General features: G+C 40.2%; 2 protein-coding genes across 2 annotated transcripts; both read left to right on the top strand.

The window, feature by feature from the left end:
- The first annotated feature begins 1,407 nt into the window (after positions 1 to 1,407).
- LOC131488561 (olfactory receptor 10N1-like) lies at positions 1,408 to 2,416 on the top strand. The gene has a single exon (XM_058690432.1). It carries the CDS (start codon positions 1,439 to 1,441, stop codon positions 2,414 to 2,416), a length of 978 nt encoding a protein of 325 aa, XP_058546415.1. The 5' UTR covers positions 1,408 to 1,438.
- A 10,174-nt stretch (positions 2,417 to 12,590) lies between these two features.
- On the top strand, positions 12,591 to 13,526 carry LOC131488504 (putative olfactory receptor 10D4). Its single transcript, XM_058690385.1, is given in 1 exon segment — positions 12,591 to 13,526. A coding segment is annotated over 1 exon segment (933 nt). The 5' UTR covers positions 12,591 to 12,593.
- Positions 13,527 to 21,253: the final 7,727 nt, after the last annotated feature.

Raw genomic sequence — 21,253 nt, 5'->3', positions numbered from 1 at the left:
AGTAACTATTAATTATAGAAGAGGATTGAAGAAATCAATCAGGAATTATAATTGGAAGTCAGGAAATTATAATTAAACAATTTTCATATACTTCGGATCTCCATTGAATCATGAAAGTCAAAACTGAAAGTGAGAATATCATGCATGCCTTTATGGACAATTCACAGGCACCTTTGAATCCTAGCCTTATAACAGACAGCTGACAACAGCACACCCTGGTGGCAATTCCTATTCTCAACATATTCTGTTTTGTGACTTTTTCCTTTAAAATAAAACAAATAGTTAAACACATAGAAGCAGAGTGCAGAATGGTGGTTGCCAGGGGTAAGGATGAGAGAGAAAATGCGTTCATAACCAAGGGTAGAGTTTCAGTAAGGCAAAATGAATAAACTTTAGATATCTGCTGTACAACATCGTGCTTACAGTTAATAATACTGTATTGTACACTTAAAAATCTGTTAAGAAAGTAGATCCCATTGTAAGTTTTCTTACCAGAAAAAAATAAAAATTAAAAATTTTAAAAAGCAGAAAACACAAAACAGTTGCAGAATTGAAATCCTTTTGTTGCACTAAGGAGTCAAAAATTCCAGTTGTTAGCAAAGATTAAATATCCGTATCTACATCTTTATGGGCGACATAACTTTACTAAAACCTACCTTCTACATAATACAACTTAGCTACTAATCTTTAGACAATTTAAAACCCCAGGATCACATCCAGATTTATCACTGATAGTTTCTTTTCAGTCAAATGAACATTGCTAAATAAGAAAATTCTCAAACTACGGAATGTATTCAATTAGAATAATACTAATACAATCCAAATTCTAATGCACATTGTACTGAATTGCAATCGATTATTGTCGTCAAAGGTGTGGGTGCCCACATTAACCTTTGATGAATATTTAGGGTATTTGACCGTGTCTTTGATTAACTGTAGACGTGTTCTGAAAAGAAATCAGGAAGAAGTGGCTTCCAGGTTAGTCTATTTTAGGGCATGCATTATTGTATAATTGACTGTGGATGTTAGTTAAATTATGTTCATCTGTTCAATATTGAGCTCTTTGTTCTCTTAGCCCATCCAGTATTTCACCATAGTAATGTTTCGTATCGCATTGTATCCATGTTCATTAAGGAAGATGACATCCCGTGACATAAAAGCATACATTCTATTTGCTTCACTGTCCTCTAAATGTCTTTGGCAGAAGCTTAATTCTTAATTTCAGCATCATATTTATGTTTAAACAAAGCTTGGGGCACCTGGCTGGCTCAGTCAGTAAAGCATGTGAGTCTTGATCTCAGGGTTGTAAGTTTGAGCCCCATATTAGGTGTGGAGGTTACTTAAAAATGAAATCCTTTAAAAAATTTTTTAAATAAACAAAGATTGATGGTGATGAATGTCCTGGTATCGTGTCTGCCTCGAGTCATTCTCCACATTCATGCTTTCACCGTCTTATCTCTATCCAGACCTCTGCTCCGGGAACATGAGGAATCACACAGAGTTCCATGAGTTTATTCTACTGGGAATACCTCAGACAGAGGGACTGGAGACTGTGCTATTTGTCATCTTCTCATTTGCTTACCTCTTCACCCTGCTTGGCAATTTACTCATCCTTACAGCAATTGTTTCTTCCTCTACCCTTCACACCCCCATGTATTTCTTTCTGGGACGCCGATCTATTTTCGACACGTTGTTCCCATCTGTAACCTGTCCCAAGATGCTATATTATCTCTCTGGCCAGAGCCAAGCCCTTTCTTATAAGGGCTGTGCTGCACAGCTCTTCTTCTACCATTTCCTGGGGTCTAGCGAAGGTTGTCTCTATTCTGTGATGGCCTATGACCGCTTAGTGGCCATCTGTCACCCACTGAGGTATATGCTCACTATGAGACCTGGGGTCTGTGTCAGCTTAGTCATGGCAGCCTGGCTGGCGGATTGTCTCCACGCCACCATCCTGACCTCCTTCACCTTTCGGTTCACCTACTGTGGCTCCAACCGGGTGGAGTACTTCTTCTGTGACATTCCTGCTGTCTTACCCCTGGCTTGTACGGACAGCTCCCTGGCCCAGAAAGTGGGCTCCACTAATGTTGGGTTTCTGGCTTTAATGCTTTGGTTCAGTGTCTGTATCTCCTACACACGCATTGGGATTGCCATTCTGAGAATCCGATCAGCAGAGGGGGGGCAGAAAGCTTTCTCTACCTGCAGTGCCCACCTCACTGCAATCCTCTGTGCCTATGGACCTGTAATCATCATCTATCTGCAGCCCTCACCCAACCCCTTGCTTGGCGCTGTGGTGCAAATATTAAATAATATTGTCTCACCCATGCTGAACTCGTTAATCGATTCCTTAAGAAACGGGGAAGTGAAAAGATCCCTGAGAAGAGTGTTCTACAATGCAGTATTTATTTCTCTGGCATAAACTATGGGTTTCTTAAATGGATTTTGGAAATTTTTGTCTCAACATCATCTACTTGTTTCCTCCTCTTAAATAAATAAGAAGATAATAGAAAATGCTTCCTCGAAAGTGTTATATTTTGTTTCCCTAATAAGATTTTCTGTGCATGTCTCTGTAACACTTGGGGCCCCCAAAATTATCCCCCTAATATTATCCTCAGTGCCTTATTCCTGGGTAAGGAATCCATGGGGCATAGCAAGCAGCTGGAGACAGACTTCTTATCTTCGTAATGCAACCAAGTTTGTCTTGTTGAGGATGGCGAGGATCAGTGGTGGTCCAAGAAGCACCCTCAATAGTCCATCTCCAGGCTAAATCACCCTTCACTTAATTTCTCTTGCTGCATTTGGAACGTTCCTCTTTCCTGCCTATAAACATTTCAGTTCCTCCATGTTGCTAAGAATAGTATTGACACATATAGAGCATGATCTGCTCTGCAGGCACCGTGATGAGCATTTCACAGTATTATCTAATCTTTGCATCACCCCATACAGTAAATTTCCCATTGTATAGAAAGAAAAACAAAAAGGTTTTGAGGATTAGAGACCTCAAGTAGTGGACTCAAGTTTGCACAATAAGCAGTAAAGCAGACCTCGAACTCAGATCCAGGTAACTCAAAGCCCCTACTCTTAATCCCTCTTTTACATGACTCCCTAAAAGTCCTGCTTGGCAATTTGCTCATCCTTATTACCTCTCTCCAGTGTTCATGATGCACAGAAAATGTTCGATAAATAACTGGGAAAATATTCCCTGGCATAGGTCATGTTCGCATGTTGACTTTACTATTATCTCTCTTTGTTCTGTCACTATCCATTCTCCCGTATGCAGATAGTGGCGCTGAGAAATAGCAATCGTTGTCTTGCCCTTTGTAACACATCTAGTTACGTGGTAAAGCCAGGCCTAGACCCTAGCCGGGCTTGGGTCTATTAACTGCTATTAACTATTAACTCCTAGTAACTCCTATTGTTCTGGTTTTCCTTCTACCCCATCCTGCCAATGTTACTCCTTAGTATGAAAAGGTGGGGAAAGCCTTCTTCCTGTCCTGTGTTGTTTGAGGAGAAGAAGGCCTAATTATGAGGTTCAATCACCAAGATCATCTGGTTCTCCCACCAAGTTCCATTTTCCAGCTTGGTCTCCAATAATACCGGAGTTGATCATTATTTTTCAATTTTTTTTCCAGAATCTAAGGAGAAAGAAGGGTGTTATTTGCTGGAGATCTCACAGACACAACAGCCCTTAGTTTTCATGACATTTTGGTGCTTTGAAGTTTTTATATTCCATTCTTATTCACGAAGCTTCCCATCCTACTTGAAAGCATTAAAACAAAGCAAAAAAAAAAAAGTGAAAATCCTAAATAAAAAAATATATTACTGCCCTTACAAAAGGCATAAAACAAAAAGGACAAAATGAAGCCCATTTAAGTGTAGATAAATGACTTAAGGTGCGGTATAAGGATTCCGATGGTGAGTGGATAAACACAGCGTGATATATACATACATTGAATATTGTTCAGACTGAACAAGCAAGGAAATTCTGACATGTGCTACAGCCTGGATAAACTTTGAGAACATTATTTTAAGTGAAATATGCCGGTCACAGAAAGGCAAATACCATGTGATTCCAGTTATACGAGGTATTTAGAGTAGTCAAATCAATAGAAAAAGAAAAGAGAATGGTGGTTTCCAAAGGCTGGGAGAGGGGAAAATGGGTAGTTGTTTAATGGATATAGGGTCTCAGGTTGACAACAAGTTTTGCAAAAAGTTCTGGAGATTGATGGCGCACCAGTACAAAAATACTTAACACTACTGAACTGCACTTAAAAACGGTAAAGATGGGGCGCCTGGGAATCTCAGTCAGTAAAGCGTCCGACTTCAGCTCAGGTCATGATCTCACAGTTCACGAGTTCAAGCCCCATGTTGGGCTCTGTGCCGACAGCTCACAGCCTGGAGCCTCCTTTGGATTCTGTATCTCCCTCTCTCTCTGCCCCTGCCCTACTCGTGCTCTCTCTCTCTCTCTCTCTCTCTCAAAAATAAATAAAACATTTTTAAAAATTTTAAAAAGGGTAAAGATAGCAAATTTTATGCAGTGTGTAGTTTACCACAATTGGAAAATACATCTGCTTATCCTTTTTTCACATTTCCTGTGGTTTTTGAGTTTGCTAGTTCTCTCCCTTGTCTTGTAACTACATATACTTCTGAACCCTCTCAAATCACAGTTTGTTTAACATCTCAGTTTGGTGTGGGCAGAGAAGACATGTAGCCTAAGTTGTCCTTCAGGGGATGTGCCTGTAGTCACTATTCCCTGAGTCCTTAACCCTTACCTAGCACTATGCAATTGCTTTATATACATTCTCTACCTTATCTATGTGAAGAATGTGGAGACCATTTTACAGAAGATGAAACAAGGTTTAGGGATGTCAAGTAAGTTTCCCTAAGTCACACGGTTTGCTTGTGGATAAAACTAGGATTCTAGCTCACATCCTCACACAGCTGTACACAATCTAGCTATTTTGCAGAAACTTGGAAAATAAATGTTTGACCTTGTACACACACACACATCCCCCCAAAAATCTTATTCTTGCTTTTTTCCTTTTAATATTTCTGATGAATGAGAGCTACCCCACATCATTTCTTTTTTTTTTTTTTAATTTTTTTTTCAACGTTTTTTATTTATTTTTGGGACAGAGAGAGACAGAGCATGAACGGGGGAGGGGCAGAGAGAGAGGGAGACACAGAATCGGAAACAGGCTCCAGGCTCCGAGCCGTCAGCCCAGAGCCTGACGCGGGGCTCGAACTCACGGACGGCGAGATCGTGACCTGGCTGAAGTCGGACGCTTAACCGACTGCGCCACCCAGGCGCCCCCCCACATCATTTCTTATTCCTGTCTTCAAGCCCCCCGAAAATCCCTTCTCTTAGCCACCTGTGACTCTTCCTTTTATTTTCCATAAGTCACGTTGTGCCTTTTCTTTCATGAATCTTTCCTTCCTAGCTTCTCTAGCCCTCCCCTTACCCAATACACTGGTTTTATAAAACAAAGGCTCAAAAAATATGACAAAGGCTTCCATATAGCAGATGGAAGCAACAAACAGATTGTGAATACTTACACCTTATTTTTTTATCTTCATATAAATTATCTGTGTGTAAATGGATGACTGAGTGTTCACCCAAGTATTAAAAATGGGTAATCCAATTTTGAATTATTTCCACTTTCTTCTTTATGCTTCTGCATCACTCTCATGATTTTGCAATGAGATTGTGACATTTATTTTTTAAAAGAGCTATTTTCAAGAGAAAACAGATTAAAAAAAAAAAAAGACCTCATTATGGGATCAAGGGAGGTTAATTATCCAAGCCAGAAATTTTAAGGGGAAAAAAAAGAACAATTACTTTTGAGGAAAAACTAGACATTCATTTCTAAAACCAATGGTGTAATGTGTATTATGTTGTTTATAAATTGTGCCCCAACTAATTTGTAATAAAATGTTCTAATCCCATAGAGTGTGGTTCTATTTTTCTCATCCTCATTAGTTACTATCCTCTGTTGATTGTAATCTTCTGAGTGTTCCCAGAAGATACCTATGGCGGGGGGCGGGGGGAGGGGGGCTTTACCTGATGATGATCAGAATCAAAGTCTGGTTCTCAGGGTACATTCAGGTACAGGCAAAAAATGAAGTTCTGTTCTAACGTCATCAGATTAGGCTAAAGCAGGGCATTAATCCACATACGTTCTCAGTAGCATCTCTCTGACTTTGTGACTGGCTTTTCTCCTTTTTTCCTGACCAAGTATCTGAAATTCTGTAGTGCAAGGATCTTCCTTATTTATCTTCCTCAATGTATTCTAGCTCCCTGTGACAGCTAGAACTATCTCTTCTTATTCCCTCTCTCCCATAATATACTCAATTGTAATGCTGCTGAAGACCCTCTTTGGGTTTTTGTTTTTAATGTTTTATTTATTTTTTGAGATAGAGAGAATGTGAGGTGGGGGAGGCAGAGAAAGAGGAGGGCAGAGGATCTGAAGCAGGCTCCATGCTGACAGGCTGACAGCAGCAAGCCCCACTCGGGGCTCGAACCCATGAACCGTGAGATCACTACCTCAGCTGAAGTCTGACTCTCAACTGACTGAACCACCCAGGTGCCCCCGTCTTAGCATTTCTTAAAGCTCCTCATAGAGAGACCATTACCTTTACAGTGACCAGCTGGGCCCTGAGTAATTGCTGTTTGGCTTCTCAAGCTTTACCTCACAATTATTTTCCTCTTTCCTTGAGTTCTTCAAATGGGCTGTGTCCCCCTTCCAAAGCTTTTGCACATGCTCTATCCCGGCCTCCACCATGCTGTGCCTTCCCCTTCCTGCACTCTTAGTTTCTCTTCAGGCGGAAGATCAGATAACATTTTCCCAGGGACATCCATCTGGACCTTCAGGGAACAGCACCTAGCTACAAATCATGATGTGCACACCCATTTACTGACAGGAAGGAGGGACATGGGTGAACACAAACACTCTCCTTTAGAACTTTTCAACCCATTGAACTTTTCTTCCTAGAATTTGCCACCTTAAATATTTATAACTTATATGTATGATTGTTTGATTAATGCCTTTCTTCTTTTACTAGACTGTAAGCTCTTTGAGGGCAGAGACCAAGGCCAATTCCTGTTCACCAGAACATAGCGATTTTAGCACATCATGGCAGCTGCTTCTCAATTTTTCAGGAGTGAATAAATGACTTCATTGAAACTTCTAATTTTTTTACATGGCTTTCTTTCCTCTGTCAACCCTTTCTTGTCTCAGCTTCTTGTTTAGTTTAGATTTTTTTTACTATTATTTTTGCTTGCTTGTTTTTTTCATTGTAGAGAAAGAGCACACAAGCGGTGGAGAGGGGCAAAGGGAGAGAGAGAGAGAGTCTTTCTTATTTTAATGTTTGTTTGTTTGTTTGTTTGTTTTGAGAGAGAGAGAGCATACAAGTGGAGGAGAGGCAGAGAGAGAGAGAGAGAGAAAGAGAATCCCAAGTAGACTCCACACTGCCGGGGCAGAGGCGGACACCGGGCTTGAGAAACATGAGATCAAGACCTGAGCCAAAATCAAGAGTTGGATGCTTACCGGACTGAGCCACCAAGGTGCCCCAATGAGATGAAGAAGTTCTAGAAATGTATTGTACAGCATAATGACTATAATTAACAATCCTGTATTGAATACTTGAAATTTGCTAAGAAGTAGGTTTTAAATGTTCTTGCCAAAGAAAGAAAGAAAGAAAGAAAGAAAGAAAGAAAGAAAGAAAGAAAAGAGAGAGAGAAAAGAGGAAAGGAAGAAAGAGAGAGGTGATGGATATGTTGATTAGCTTTGTGGTGATCATTTTACAATGTATATGTACATCAAAACATCCAATCATACAACTTAAATATATACAATTTTTATTTGTCGATTGCAGCTCAGTGAAGATTTTTTTTAAAAAAAAGAATGACTGACCCTTGTGTTCATAGCAGCTTTATTTACAATAACCAAGATATGGAAGCAATCCAAGTGTCCATTAATAAATAATTGGTAAAGAAGATGTGAGATACACATACACACACACACACACACACACACACACACACACAAATGGAATATTACTCAGCCATAAAAAAGAGTGAAATCTTGCTATTTGCAATGACATGGATGGAGCTAGAGAATATAATGCTAAGTGAAATAAGCCAGTCAGAAAAATACAAGTACCATATGATCTCACTCATATGTGGAATTTAAGAAAAAAATAAATAAGAAAAGGGAAAAAATAAGAGAGAGAGACAAATCAAGGAACAGACTCTTAACTATAGAGAACACACTGATGTTTACCAGAGGGGAGGTGGGTGGAGAGATGGGTTAAATTGGTAATGGGGATTAAAGAGGACACTTGCGATGAACACAGGGTGATGTACAGAAGTGCTGAATTACTATACTGTACATCTGAAACTAACTGGAATTCAAATAAAAATTTAAAAAACAAAAAACAAAACAAACAAAGACTGAATGAAAGCTGCCTTTACAGGTTCAGTCTCAGTGCCAAAAATTAATGTTTCCGTTATTTATTGTTACCCAAAATACAACCACTAAACTTAGTGGCTTAAATGACAATTTATTATTATAAAAACCAAACCATTTGCTTAACAATGCAGATAAAAATAACTTGCAATTGTACTTTTGTTGCTTATGATAATTCTGGAATATCTTTGCAGTTTCTGGAGGAAAGTGTAAACAAAAATAAGAAAACTTTCAGAGTTATTTTATTAAAGTCTACCCTACTGAGATCTCATCACTGTCCTGTAATAAGTATCATAGCTGAAAACGGCTGACTTTTTGGGAATGTAGACCATTAGTATTTTCACTGTGACCATGCTATTAATGTAGCACATGTCACCTTAATTCTCAATCAGGTTGGATATCAAAGATGGTCCGTGACACGTATCTTCCCTGAATAAATTGTTACCAGACCAAGGTAAATGTAACGGTATTTCACTTTCTACTCAAAAGTGTATTTACCATCTTTTTTATTTGTACAGACTATTTTGTCTTCAAAACATTAAAGACAAGAACAAATAAAATGGTAGAATTATGAACTTTTACATCCTTTTATCATGTGCAACAAAAACGTTAAGTTTACTTTTTATATCAAAATTCCAGAGGTATAGTAGATCTACCTAAACACTCCTAAAACACTGAAATCTCTATGGCCAAAAGTCCTAGAGAATAGGCCAAATCCCAGTTCCTTTCAAAATTTGTGTATTTATTTTGAGAGACAGAGAGAGAGAGCAGAGGAGAGGCAGAGAGAGAGAGAGAGAGAGAGAGAGAGAATTCCAAGCAGGCTCTGCACTGTCAGCGCAGACAGAGCCTGACGTGGGGCTTAAATTCATGAACCATGAAGGGCTAGTATCCAAAATCTATAAAGAGCTCACCAAACTCTGCACCCAAAAAACAAATAATCCAGTGAAGAAATGGGCAGAAAACATGAACAGACACTTCTCTAAAGAAGATATCTGGATGGCCAACAGGCACATGAAAAGATGCTCAATGTCGCTCCTCATCAGGGAAATACAAATCAAAACCACAATCAGATATCACCTCACGCCAGTCAGAGTGGCCAAAATGAACAAATCAGGAGACTACAGATGCTGGAGAGGATGTGGAGAAACGGGAACCCTCTTGCACTGTTGGTGGGAATGCAAATTGGTGCAGCCAATCTGGAAAATAGTGTGGAGGTTCCTCAGAAAATTAAAAATAGACCTACCCTATGACCCAGCAATAGCACTGCTAGGAATTTACCCAGGGGATACAGGAGTACTGATGCATAGGGGCACTTGTACCCCAATGTTTATAGCAGCACTCTCAACAATAGCCAAATTATGGAAAGAGCCTAAATGTCCATCAACTGATGAATGGATAAAGAAATTGTGGTTTATATACACAATGGAGTACTACGTGGCCATGAGAAAGAATGAAATATGGCACTTTGTAGCAATGTGGGTGGAAGTGGAGAGTGTGATGCTAAGTGAAGTAAGCCATACAGAGAAAGACAGATACCATATGTTTTCACTCTTATGTGGATCCTGAGAAACTTAACAGAAACCCATGGGGGAGGGGAAGGGAAAAAAAAAAAAAGATGTTAAAGTGGGAGAGAGCCAAAGCATAAGAGACTCTTAAAAACTGAGAACAAACTGAGGGTTGATGGGGGGTGGGAGGGAGGGAAGGGTGGGTGATGGGTATTGCGGAGGGCACCTTTTGGGATGAGCACTGGGTGTTGTATGGAAACCAATTTGACAATAAATTTCAATTAATTAATTAATTAATTAATTTAAAAGAAAATCTCATGAACCATGAGATTGTGACTTGAGCTGAAACCAAGAGTCGGACACTTAACTGACTGAGCCACCCAGGTGCCCCCCAGTTCCTTTCAGAGTAAGCTCCATGAGTTGTTCTTGGATCTTCATTTTCTTCATCTACAGAAGACTTCATCAGAGTTTTATGAGGTTAAAATAAGACTCTTTGCCTCTCAGACTCTTAAGTATTTTGAGCAGAGGGGCTATGTCTAGCCACCCCTTCCCTGACCTTTCTGGATCTTCTGGCAAATAATTGATGCCCTTCCTGTCATAATTGGCATTTGTTGGAACAAATGAATCCATGTATGCACAAATAAGCAAATGAATGAGTGCATTTAACAAAGAATTTGATAAGCCATCCCCCGTCCCCCCCCCCCAAAAAAATACTCTTAAGTACACAAGGAATTTAACTTGGAAGCTTAAACAGATGCCAAGTGATATAAGACAGATGCTTCCAGTAATAGCTGAACTTTTCTTGGCCTCTTACCTTCTTCTTCCCCCTTTTTCCTGGCAATAAGCTTTTCCACTACCCTTTGGAGAACTGCCCAATTCCACTGTACCCTGTACCGTGACCACAGAGCTAGGCGTGTGACCCAACCAAGAAAATCAGACTTGAATCTGGAGCTGAGGCACGTGGAAGCAAAAGGCAGCTGAGGCTGAGTCATCGGGTGGCGGTGCCCCGTGACTGCTCCAAAATTCTTACTGCTGTGGGCCCCGGAGCTGCCCTAGTTCCCAACCTTCCGTGAGCTACATTTTTCACTCATTTGTTTAATTCTCTGGGCTACCCCAGTTCGTGTTGCATTCAATAAGTCAATCCTATCAGGCAGTGCAGTAAAATAACAGAATTTGTGTATTAAAATAACACATACATATAAAAGAATGGTAAATACATAAATATGCATACAAAATATGTGATATTGGCACCAAATGAATTTAATTATTATTCCACTGAAGTATATTTTACAACAGAAATCATAAGAGATTTCCTCTTTAATCACTTTTCTTCCCTCCCCACCCCCTCTCTGTCATTTCTAAAGTCCAATTAGACCAAGTAATTAACTGCTCTCTTACTCAATAGGATCCCTGACCTGGGGGGCTAATACCCAAAGGAAGACAAAGGTATTTAAAATCTCCTGCATTTGGGAATGATCGCAGTTTCTGGAGTCAGAGAGGAAATTTCTGTGAGGGAGTTAAAGTGCATTTAGATTTGTGACATTCTTTTAAAAAGTGACTGAAAAGAGAAGAATTCAGGATAGCCACCTGCAGACTACAGAAAGATGGGAATTTAGCAGGGGAGGGCTCTTTCCTTCTGCTGGAGAAGGAAAGGGAAACAGCATTCAATAGAACCAGCCAGTTTTGTTCCCTGTTTGCCATGTAAGTGCCCAAAGTTTGCCCTTCACTTCTCTTATCTTAGACCTCACTGTCTCCTTCCCTTCACAATCATCAAAAAAAAAATTTTTTTTAAGTGATTGATAGATAGATAAAGATCTTAGGGAATAGCATTCATGAGTCGATCTATAATTGAAGGATATCACTGTATTGGAAAAGTTAAAACAAGTTGAAAAGATATAAGTTGTTTTTTTTTAAACATGGAAGTTGGAGAGGAACCTCTACTACCCCTGTGTCTTCTACTGCCATGAAACCAGGCTATTGCTTAGCTTGGGTCTGGTTAGATGAGATAGACTTTGGAGACTGAAATGGAGGCTACCAGTTACTCGATTGCTCTAAAATCCAGAGGATGTGAACCCTGTTAAATATAATCTTTTGTTCATTAAGAGCTATCTCAGACCCTTCTTTTGGAGAGTTTCCCATTGTTGACCTTATACCTAGGGAGACCATGTAAGAAAGACTCTGTATCTTTTGTATGTATGGCTTATAAATGATTTTGGGGAGAGTTAATGTAACCAGATTGTCTTAGATCAATGTAAGAACCTTGAATTGGACCTTGTTTGTCATAAAGACATTGAGCCTTCATATTTGTCCTTTTAGAATTGCAAAGTAGCACCGGTATCAATGCAATTTAGTAGTGTGCATAAAGAATGGAAGATAGGAGACCGGTCATGTAAGCCTTCTTGGTGATATTGTAATAAGGGGCACCTTTAAATAGAAACTGCACTGCAGAGAGATGCCCAGTTTGGAGAGAAGCGAGCAGATGAAGACAATTCCAGCACTACTCTTCTGGACCACTGGGCTCCTTTTCCAGTTCACTGACTTAAACACAGCTCATTTATATACATATTAAATTTAACCACAGGTTTCTTTCCACAGACACCCAAGAGTTGATTCTTCCATAAAAATGAGAAATCACACAACGGTAACTGAATTCATCCTGCTTGGAATCCCGGAGACAGAGGGCCTAGAGACTGTCCTTTTTTCCCTGTTCTTGTCATTATATTTGTGTACTCTCTTGGGAAATGTGCTCATCCTCACAGCTACCATCTCCTCCTCTCGGCTGCACACTCCTATGTATTTTTTCTTGGGAAATCTCTCCATGTTTGACCTGGGCTTCTCTTCAACCACGGTTCCCAAGATGCTGTTATACCTTTCAGGGCAGAGTCAGGGTATCTCTTTTCAGGGCTGTGTGTCCTAGGTCTTCTACCACTTCCTGGGCTGCACCGAGTGTTTCCTGTACACAGTGATGGCCTGTGACCGCTTTGTTGCCATATGTTATCCTTTGAGATACATGGTCATCATCAACCGCAGGGTCTGTTCCATCTTGGCCACAGGGACCTGGACGGGTGGCTGTGTTCATGCCATTATTCTAACCTCCCTCACCTTCCAGTTGCCCTACTGTGACTCTAACCAGGTGGGCTACTACTTCTGTGATATACCTGCCGTCTTACCTCTGGCCTGTGGTGATATAGCTCTAGCCCAGAGGGTTGGTTTTACAAATGTTGGTCTTCTGTCTCTCGTTTGCTTTTTCCTCATCCTTGTTTCCTACACTCGCACTGGGATCTCCGTATCAAAAATTCGCTCAGCAGACGGCAGGCAAAGAGCCTTCTCCACCTGCAGTGCCCACCTCGCTGCAATTCTTTGTGCTTATGGACCGGTAATCATCATCTACCTACAGCCCGATCCCAGCGCCTTGCTTGGCGCAATAATTCAGATAGTGAACAATCTTGTTACCCCCACGCTGAACCCACTAATCTACAGCCTGAGGAATAAGGATGTAAAATCAGCCCTTTGGAATATATTTCACAAGAGAGGCTTCTCTGTGAAGAATAAATGAGAAAATCTAAAGCTTTGCTGGGCAAAGTTCGATTCGCCATTTCTTAGAACAGATTCTCATTGGCAGCTTCCAAGATATTGAAATTAAATGTACTCTGAATTGACCTACCACTTAACCTCACTAGATTTTTAAATACATTGTATGTCTGTTTTCATGTTTCCTCTGTCTTATAATGAAAGAGAATAAATAGAGCCACTTAGCAGACATTGAACTGATTCTTATGCTGCATGAATTCTCTCCCAACCACCATCCTTCCTAAAGCATTTCTTAGTTGTTTAAAACTCCGAAAGCTTCTTTCTCATAATATCAGTTAAAATCATGTTCATAAAAATCTAGGGGCACCTGGGTGGCTCAGTCAGTTGAGCTTCGGACTTCGGCTCAGGTCATGATCTCACGGTGTGTGGGTTCGAGCCCCGCGTCAGGTTCTGTGCTGACAGCTCCGAGCCTGGGAGCCTGCTTCTGATTCTGTGTCCCCCTCCCTCCCTGCCCCTCCCCCACTCACGCTCTCTCTTTCTCTCTCTCTCTCTCTCAAAAATAAACATTAAAAAAAATTTTAATTATGTTCATAAAAATCTAGAGAGAAGGGAGAATGGAAAACATTCAAGAAAGTCCAGATTAATGTAGAATATCAGAACTCAATACCCTTTCTTTTTGTAGAGTATAGCCTCCAATTTTCTGCCAATCAACGCCAAAACTCACACTAAATTGGGTAATGTTTAAAGTAATATCTTTCTCATGTGTAGTCAAGTGTAGTTATAAGGTTTTTCTAGTGTACACATTCCTTCAGGATCTGGCCATTCTTCTTGCATTATTAGCTGTCTGGAAGACTATGAACTTGAATCATTTATTAGCTCCTGAAAGAATCAACTTTAGTTTTGTAAAAGATAGTATAAAACAAGCAACCCAATCAAGTTTAAATATGTTACTTCGTATTTTCTCCAAAACAAGGAATACTGATTTATCTTTGTCTCTTATAGAAAGACCATGTTAGAATTTTCACTCAGATTCAGGTGGCAGTAATAAGTTTTCCTCTCTGTTGAAAAGAACATATTTCTTCTTTTCTCATAATAAGATCAATGTAACTTGTTTTGACACCTTTAATCTCTATGTTTTATCATGTTAAGGAAAAAACATAAATTTTACTTATAGAAACAGTGTTCAATTTTGTAACTAACGTATTCTTTTCTTGATTTTGTTTTTTCTTTGTGTATTTTACACACCAGTTGTTTATGGCTTTTCTTGTAAGTCACCTTAAATCCTTTTTGGAAGGAAGCAGAGAATAAATAATGCACTGAAACAGAAAGAGAGAAAGAGAGAAAGAAGAAAGAAAGAAAGAAAGAAAGAAAGAAAGAAAGAAAGAAAGAAGCAGGGAGAGAAGGAGGGAGAGAGGAAGGGAGGTAAGGGAGGGAGGGAGAGAGGGAGGGAGGAGGGAAGGGACAGAGGGAGGAAAGGGATGGAAGAAGAAAAAGAAAGCAAGCAGTATTTTAGGAGTAAAACAATATTTTTCATAATGCAATGATTCTTTTCTTCCTTTTCTTACCTACAGTTCCTGTCTATCAGCAGGTAATTGAAAATAACTTCCCCAGATAGAAACTATAACCATCACACTGGGTGTGGAATGAGCTATTAGAAAATATTAAACGGGCTCCAGTGACAGATGCCAATCACCAATGCTTTGTGGTTTGCTGTATAGAAATCTCTAATGTGAGGTTGTAAGTATACCTTACAAGCAATGAAGTAGTCACTCTGGCTAAAAATCCAAAGGACACTAATCCAGTTTCAAGCAAGCTTTGTTACACTGAAGGCATTTCCAGATGAGCAACAACTGATCTGAAATAATAAGCATGTCAAATGTTAAAGGATAAAATGTAAACAACGGCTCGATTTTCCCTTATCTTTTTAATATAAACGTCTCCAAACTTAATAACTTCTATTATAGCAAGGTTGCTATCATCTTAAATATTCTGCTAACTGGGAAACACGAGAGCTACCCCCAACTCTTCAAGCCCTGCCCATGATGTCGTCAGCCTTCTTCATACCCATTCGCCTCTTTCTTTCTCCAGGCTCCAAGGATTCATACTCATTGCTTCCCATCTTCCCAAATGTAAACACCCTCACTTTCTTGGGTGAAATCCCCTTTTGGCAGGCAAGGGCTCAAATAGGCATATGTTTTACAATTTCCACCCTTATGCTCTTATTTTATTTTTTAAATGTTTATTTATTTTTGAGAGAGAGAGAGACAGAGAGAGAGCGGGAAAGGGTCAGAGAGAGAGGGAGACACAAAATCCAAAGCAGGCTCCAGGATCTGAGCTGTCTGCACAGAGCCCCATGCAGGGCTCAAACTCATGGACCATGAGATCATGACTTGAGCCCAACTTGAACACTTAACCGACTGAGCCACTCAGGAGCCCCAATCCACTCTTATGCTCTTTAAACTCACACACACACACACACACACACACACACACACATTGTTTTAAGCACTTTATCACTTTTACTGGGAAGAAACACGTGACAATACTAAAAGATAATAAACAGTTGTTTCTTTATAATGGCTGAGTTTTCCCATAATGTGTATTAACATTTAATTCCAGCCAGTCCTGAATCTCTTCTCTCTTCCAATTTGTTCACCTTGAAGGGCCAGGTTTACAGGCTAAGGGCCTGGTTTCAGAAGTTTCTTTGGCAGGACCAAAAGTAGAATCCAGCCCTTCTGATTTGCAGATCAGCTTCTTTCTGTGTCACAAATTTATAAATGCTAACCGAGAAATCTATAGGTGACCTTGATGCTTCAGAACCTTGGTTCATTTCCAGACAAGAAGTCGTCACCACAATAAAAATACTAAATAAAAATAATCTATCATTTTGTTGCAAGAGGACATCTCTATTGAATCTGAAATTTTATTTCTCCTAACACAAAGCGTAGAAAAGCTTTGGAACATGAAACAAATTATACTACAGGGGTACCTGGGTGGCTCAGTTGGTTAAGCGTCTGAGTTGGGCTCTGGTCGCAATCTCACAGTTCATGGGTTTGAGCCCCACATCGGGCTCTGGGCTGACAGCTCAGAGCCTGGAGCCTGCTTCAGATTCTGTGTCCCCCTCTCTCTGCCCCTCCCCACTTGTACTCTCTCTCTCTCTCTCAAAAATAAGTATTTTTTTCTATTAAAAAAATAGAAGGATCTATCGGTGAATCCTTCCCCAGGATATGGCAACCTAATATTATAATAAACCTTCCAGTAAGATATTTCTCACAGTGTGTGAATATTAAGTCCACATTCACAGTGTGTGGGTTCCAGGCAACCCCCACAGGCTGACTGGCATTCTGACAGAGCTAACATGAAGATTTACTCCCTTTGCTTGTATTTCTCTGTCTACCCTCCTACTCCCTAGAACCACGAGCTTTTGTTTCGAGTAGCAACTGGGTTGAAGTTATATCATGTACTAGGTCCTGGGAATATTATTTCGCTTGGCATGTTACTATATGGCTAGGAATGTGCTTTTGTTTTTAATATTTCAAATACTGGGCTGGTCTTGTGAAAATGACAGATTTCCATGTGGGCAAATAGAAATTAATTGAGAGCCTCAGGGTAGGCCGATTCAAATTGGGAAGTATTAAAGGAGCCTCACCCCATTCCATCAGAACAGAGCCCGGAAATAAGCCACAGGAGGAGGAACCACGACCCCAAACCTTCGAATAAGGTGGATATGAGACTGTGGAGGGAAGAATTTTGTACGCTTAATTCTTTGCATTTTAACACACAACAAAAGGGCGTTTCATATTTATATTTTCATTTCTTTCTGAAACTTTAATAAGAAGATTCATATTCAGAACCGATACTCGTATGCAGGTTAATTTTGTTGGCATTATATTATTTGGCACAGCGTGAGCACTGTTATCAGTGCTCACTTTACAGCTTCTTCTGCTGAGCTATATTGAAAAACGTGGCTAGACATAATTTATGACGAGAGATAAATTAGAGAATGCATTGTTGGCCGACGGTGTAGCGTGTCCTTGATGTTAAATAAATTTATGTTCTGTTCTGAAGAGGCCAGCAGGAGAGTCCGCAGGAGGATCCAGGCAGGTCCCTATAGGTTGCCAGGCAACGTAGGTGTCCTGCCTGCCCCCAGCAGAAGAGGGAGGGCAAACCAAGATGCCGTTTTTGCTAAGGTTTTAGAGGGAGAAAGACAGACTATTCTCTTGCGTTCACAATCTAGCTTTATTATTAATAAGACCAACATTTTGTTTTGACCCTCAAACGTATCCTTAGATTTACTCATCAACTGTAGCACTCAGACATGAGGAAGTAGACAGAGGCTTGATTAGGCTCCCTCAATATATATATTATTAGATCATTCTCTCCTCAGGTTGTTGCAATACTTCATACAGCCCAAGCTGCTTATAGATGAATTCATGAATTTATGAAATATGGTTCAATAACTGTCTAAAATTCGAACCTCAGCCTCATATGTATAAAGAAGCATCATGCTTTCCAAGTGCCTGCCAAGCTAAGCTTTATACTGAGCGCAAGACAAAGAAAGTAATTCTTTATCAGTCATAGAGTCTTTTTTTAATATAATTTTTCTTAAGCTTGTTTCTTTTGAGAAAGAGAGAGAGACAGAGTGTGAGCAGGGGAGGGGCAGAGAGATAGGGGGACAGAGAATCTGAAACGGGCTCAGCAGAGATCCTGATGTGGGGCTTGAACTCACAAACCGTGAGATCATGGCCTGCACTTAAGTTGGATGCTTAACCGACTGAAACCCAGGTGCCCTGATCATCAGAACCTCTTTAAGTGATTAGATAGTACACAAGAGAAATTAGCAGCTCCCCTGCCTCCCTTCCATCTTTTGAGCGATGGCCTTACAACATATACCCAAATCCCCAAGTCACAGAGAGCACACCTTTACTTTTCATATTCTCACTAGGAATCGCCCACAAAGTTCCACTACTCAATTTCTTAACTATTTTCCCCCTAGTTATCATCCTCTCTCCTTCCTAATTACCACCACCTCTTTTCACACTCCCATCGCAGCCTGATGACCTCCCACATGGAATCCTGAACACCACGCTAACCTGAGTCCAGCCTCCCGTCCATGCTGATCCATATTCCCCTTTTAGAACTCTATCAGATCACATCATTCACAGACAGCGCTCCAGAGCCTGCCGTATGAAGTATAGACTTTATAGCACATCGTGTGAGGCCCGTCCCAGCCTGACTCTCCCACAGAACTTTCTATTTGCATGACCATGTGTGGAACGGAGCTGTGGTTTTCTCGAACACACCATACTGTGGGTCCAGGAATGTTTGATGAACCACCACTAACCTCTTCAACCTAGACTTCTCTCAGACGGTTATCTCTTCCATGATGCCAACTTGGAGAAGCAGATTCCTCCTCTGTTCGTGTAGATTGTATGCACTTTCACTGACAGGCTTCCTTCAGCAGCGTGCTTTAGCGATAGTGAGAAATACAGGCTTGGGTTGAATTCCCACACTTCCTGTGGGACACTAGGCTTATTACATTTTCTGGGCTTTAGTTTCTTCCCGTTTGGCTGTGAATAATGACACCCCCCTCATGTGGACATTGGCAAGATTAGATAACATTCTAAGCACCTATCATGACCCTGGCTCGTAGAACTAACACAGTAATTTTTAATTAGTTTTTCGCCTTCCTTCTCCTTCTCACCTAAGTTGTAAGGTTCCTTGATGCAACTGTAAATCTGAGGCACCTAGCACAATGCTTTCACATATGGATACTCAGTAAATGTTCAGTAATGAAATATGTCATTAATAAATACACTTATAAACCAGAGTCAATTAACATTTATTGATTAACTATGATATTCAAGGAATTAATTTGTGTGCTTCCAAAGATCCAAAGCAACTTAAAATTAGCCTCAGACAAACAAGAAAGAATACGAAAAATGATCCATCTGTGTCATATTATGCCACACACAAACTAAATGGCTCTAACAGCCGCAGTCATCTTTAATTAAAACTGGTTTTACAAGCAATTTGTTATCTGTTTTCACCCCAGAATTAAGTGTTTTATTATTACCAAAGTCTATAATAAAGAACTACTTAATCAATCTTTTCACAGTAAGACTAAGAAAAACATCTCAAAGGAAGATCAAAACCAAGTATATTTAAATTTTCATAGATTAGGAGAGATTGGTTTCTTTCCCATCAAAATAAGTAGAAACCGGGATATCTATCAAAATCTGGATCAGATGTTCTGTGAGAGACCTTCTGCTTTGTGGGTCTTAAAAGTGACACTTCCCACCACCCCATGTTTTATTGGAGACAGTGTTCTTGTCTCTTCCATCAGCTTTGATACTCCCATGTAATAAATGAGATGACTTTAGAGGTAGGATTTAAGAAAAGCATCTTGTCCTTATGTGAAGATTTTTTAATTATTCTTAGAGAAGGGTCCATAGTTTTAATGAAACCAGATAAGCACAGAGATGAGATCAGTGCTGGAGTGGAGGCAGGAGCTAATAGACTGGGCTGACCTGGGCGGCAAAAGGAGGGAGAACGGGGAAGAATGCTATTTGTCGGTTCTATGAAGATTTATAAGATGAAAATGGATGGAAAAATGAATCCAAGACTATTCAGAGCTTCCCTTTTAGAAAAGTGCTAGTAAAGATTTCCTGAAATTATATTATATTATATTATTATTATATGATATGATATGATATGATATGATATTATATATTAAGCAAAACTTTTTTCATTGATATTCTTCTGTTGACTCTTCTCTAAAATGCAAACTCACTGGGTGCCTGGGTGGCTTAGTCAGTTCAGTGTCCCATTCTTGGTTTCAGCTCAGTTCTTGATTTCATGGGTTCGTGGGTTTGAGCCCCATATGGAGCTCCAAGCTAACAGCAGAGAGCCTGTTTGGGATTCCCTCTCTCTCTGTCTCTCTCTGCCCCTCCTCTGCTCACTCTTTCTCTCTCAAAAGAAAATGAACTTAGGGGTGCCTGGGTGGCGCAGTCGGTTAAGCGTCCGACTTCAGCCAGGTCACGATCTCGCGGTCCGTGAGTTTGAGCCCCGCGTCAGGCTCTGGGCTGATGGCTCGGAGCCTGGAGCCTGTTTCCGATTCTGTGTCTCCCTCTCTCTCTGCCCCTCCCCTGTTCATGCTCTGTCTCTCTCTGTCCCAAAAATAAATAAAAAACGTTGAAAAAACAATTTAAAAAAAAAAAAAAGAAAATGAACTTAGAATATATATATATTAAAATATATAAATAAATGAATAAACGAATAAATAAATAAATAAATAAATAAAATGCAAACTCTCACAGTGAAGTTTGAGTTTATCCTAGTGGGCATCATTAAGGGCTGGCAAGTGTATTTTGTTATCCTGCTCCTATCATTTTCATTATGTATCCCCTCGGAAAATGTTATATTCTGAGTTATTGTTTGCTCCTTTCGACTTCACACCGCCTTCTTTCCTTGGCCTTGAAAAATGTCTCTAGTGTTTGACATGTTTCTTTTCTTTCTTTTTTTTTTTTTAACGTTTATTCATTTTTGAGACACAGAACATGAGCGGGGAAGGGATAGAGAGAGGGAGACATAGAATCCGAAGCAGGCTTCAGGCTCCGAGCTGTCGGCACAGAGCCTGGCCCGGGGCTTGAACTCATGAACTGCGAGATCCTGACCTGAACCGAAGTCGGACACTCAACCGACTGAACCACCCAGGCACCCCGACATGAGTTTGTTTTCAAACGATTGGGT

The sequence above is a fragment of the Neofelis nebulosa genome, chromosome 10, assembly GCF_028018385.1.
Source record: "Neofelis nebulosa isolate mNeoNeb1 chromosome 10, mNeoNeb1.pri, whole genome shotgun sequence".
Lineage (NCBI taxonomy): Eukaryota > Metazoa > Chordata > Mammalia > Carnivora > Felidae > Neofelis > Neofelis nebulosa.
This window is presented reverse-complemented; position numbering and strand designations above follow the sequence as displayed.

Bases quoted from the DNA above. Each gene is read 5' to 3' on its own strand.
- LOC131488561 (XM_058690432.1), top strand. From the start codon at position 1,439: ATGCTTTCACCGTCTTATCTCTATCCAGACCTCTGCTCCGGGAACATG.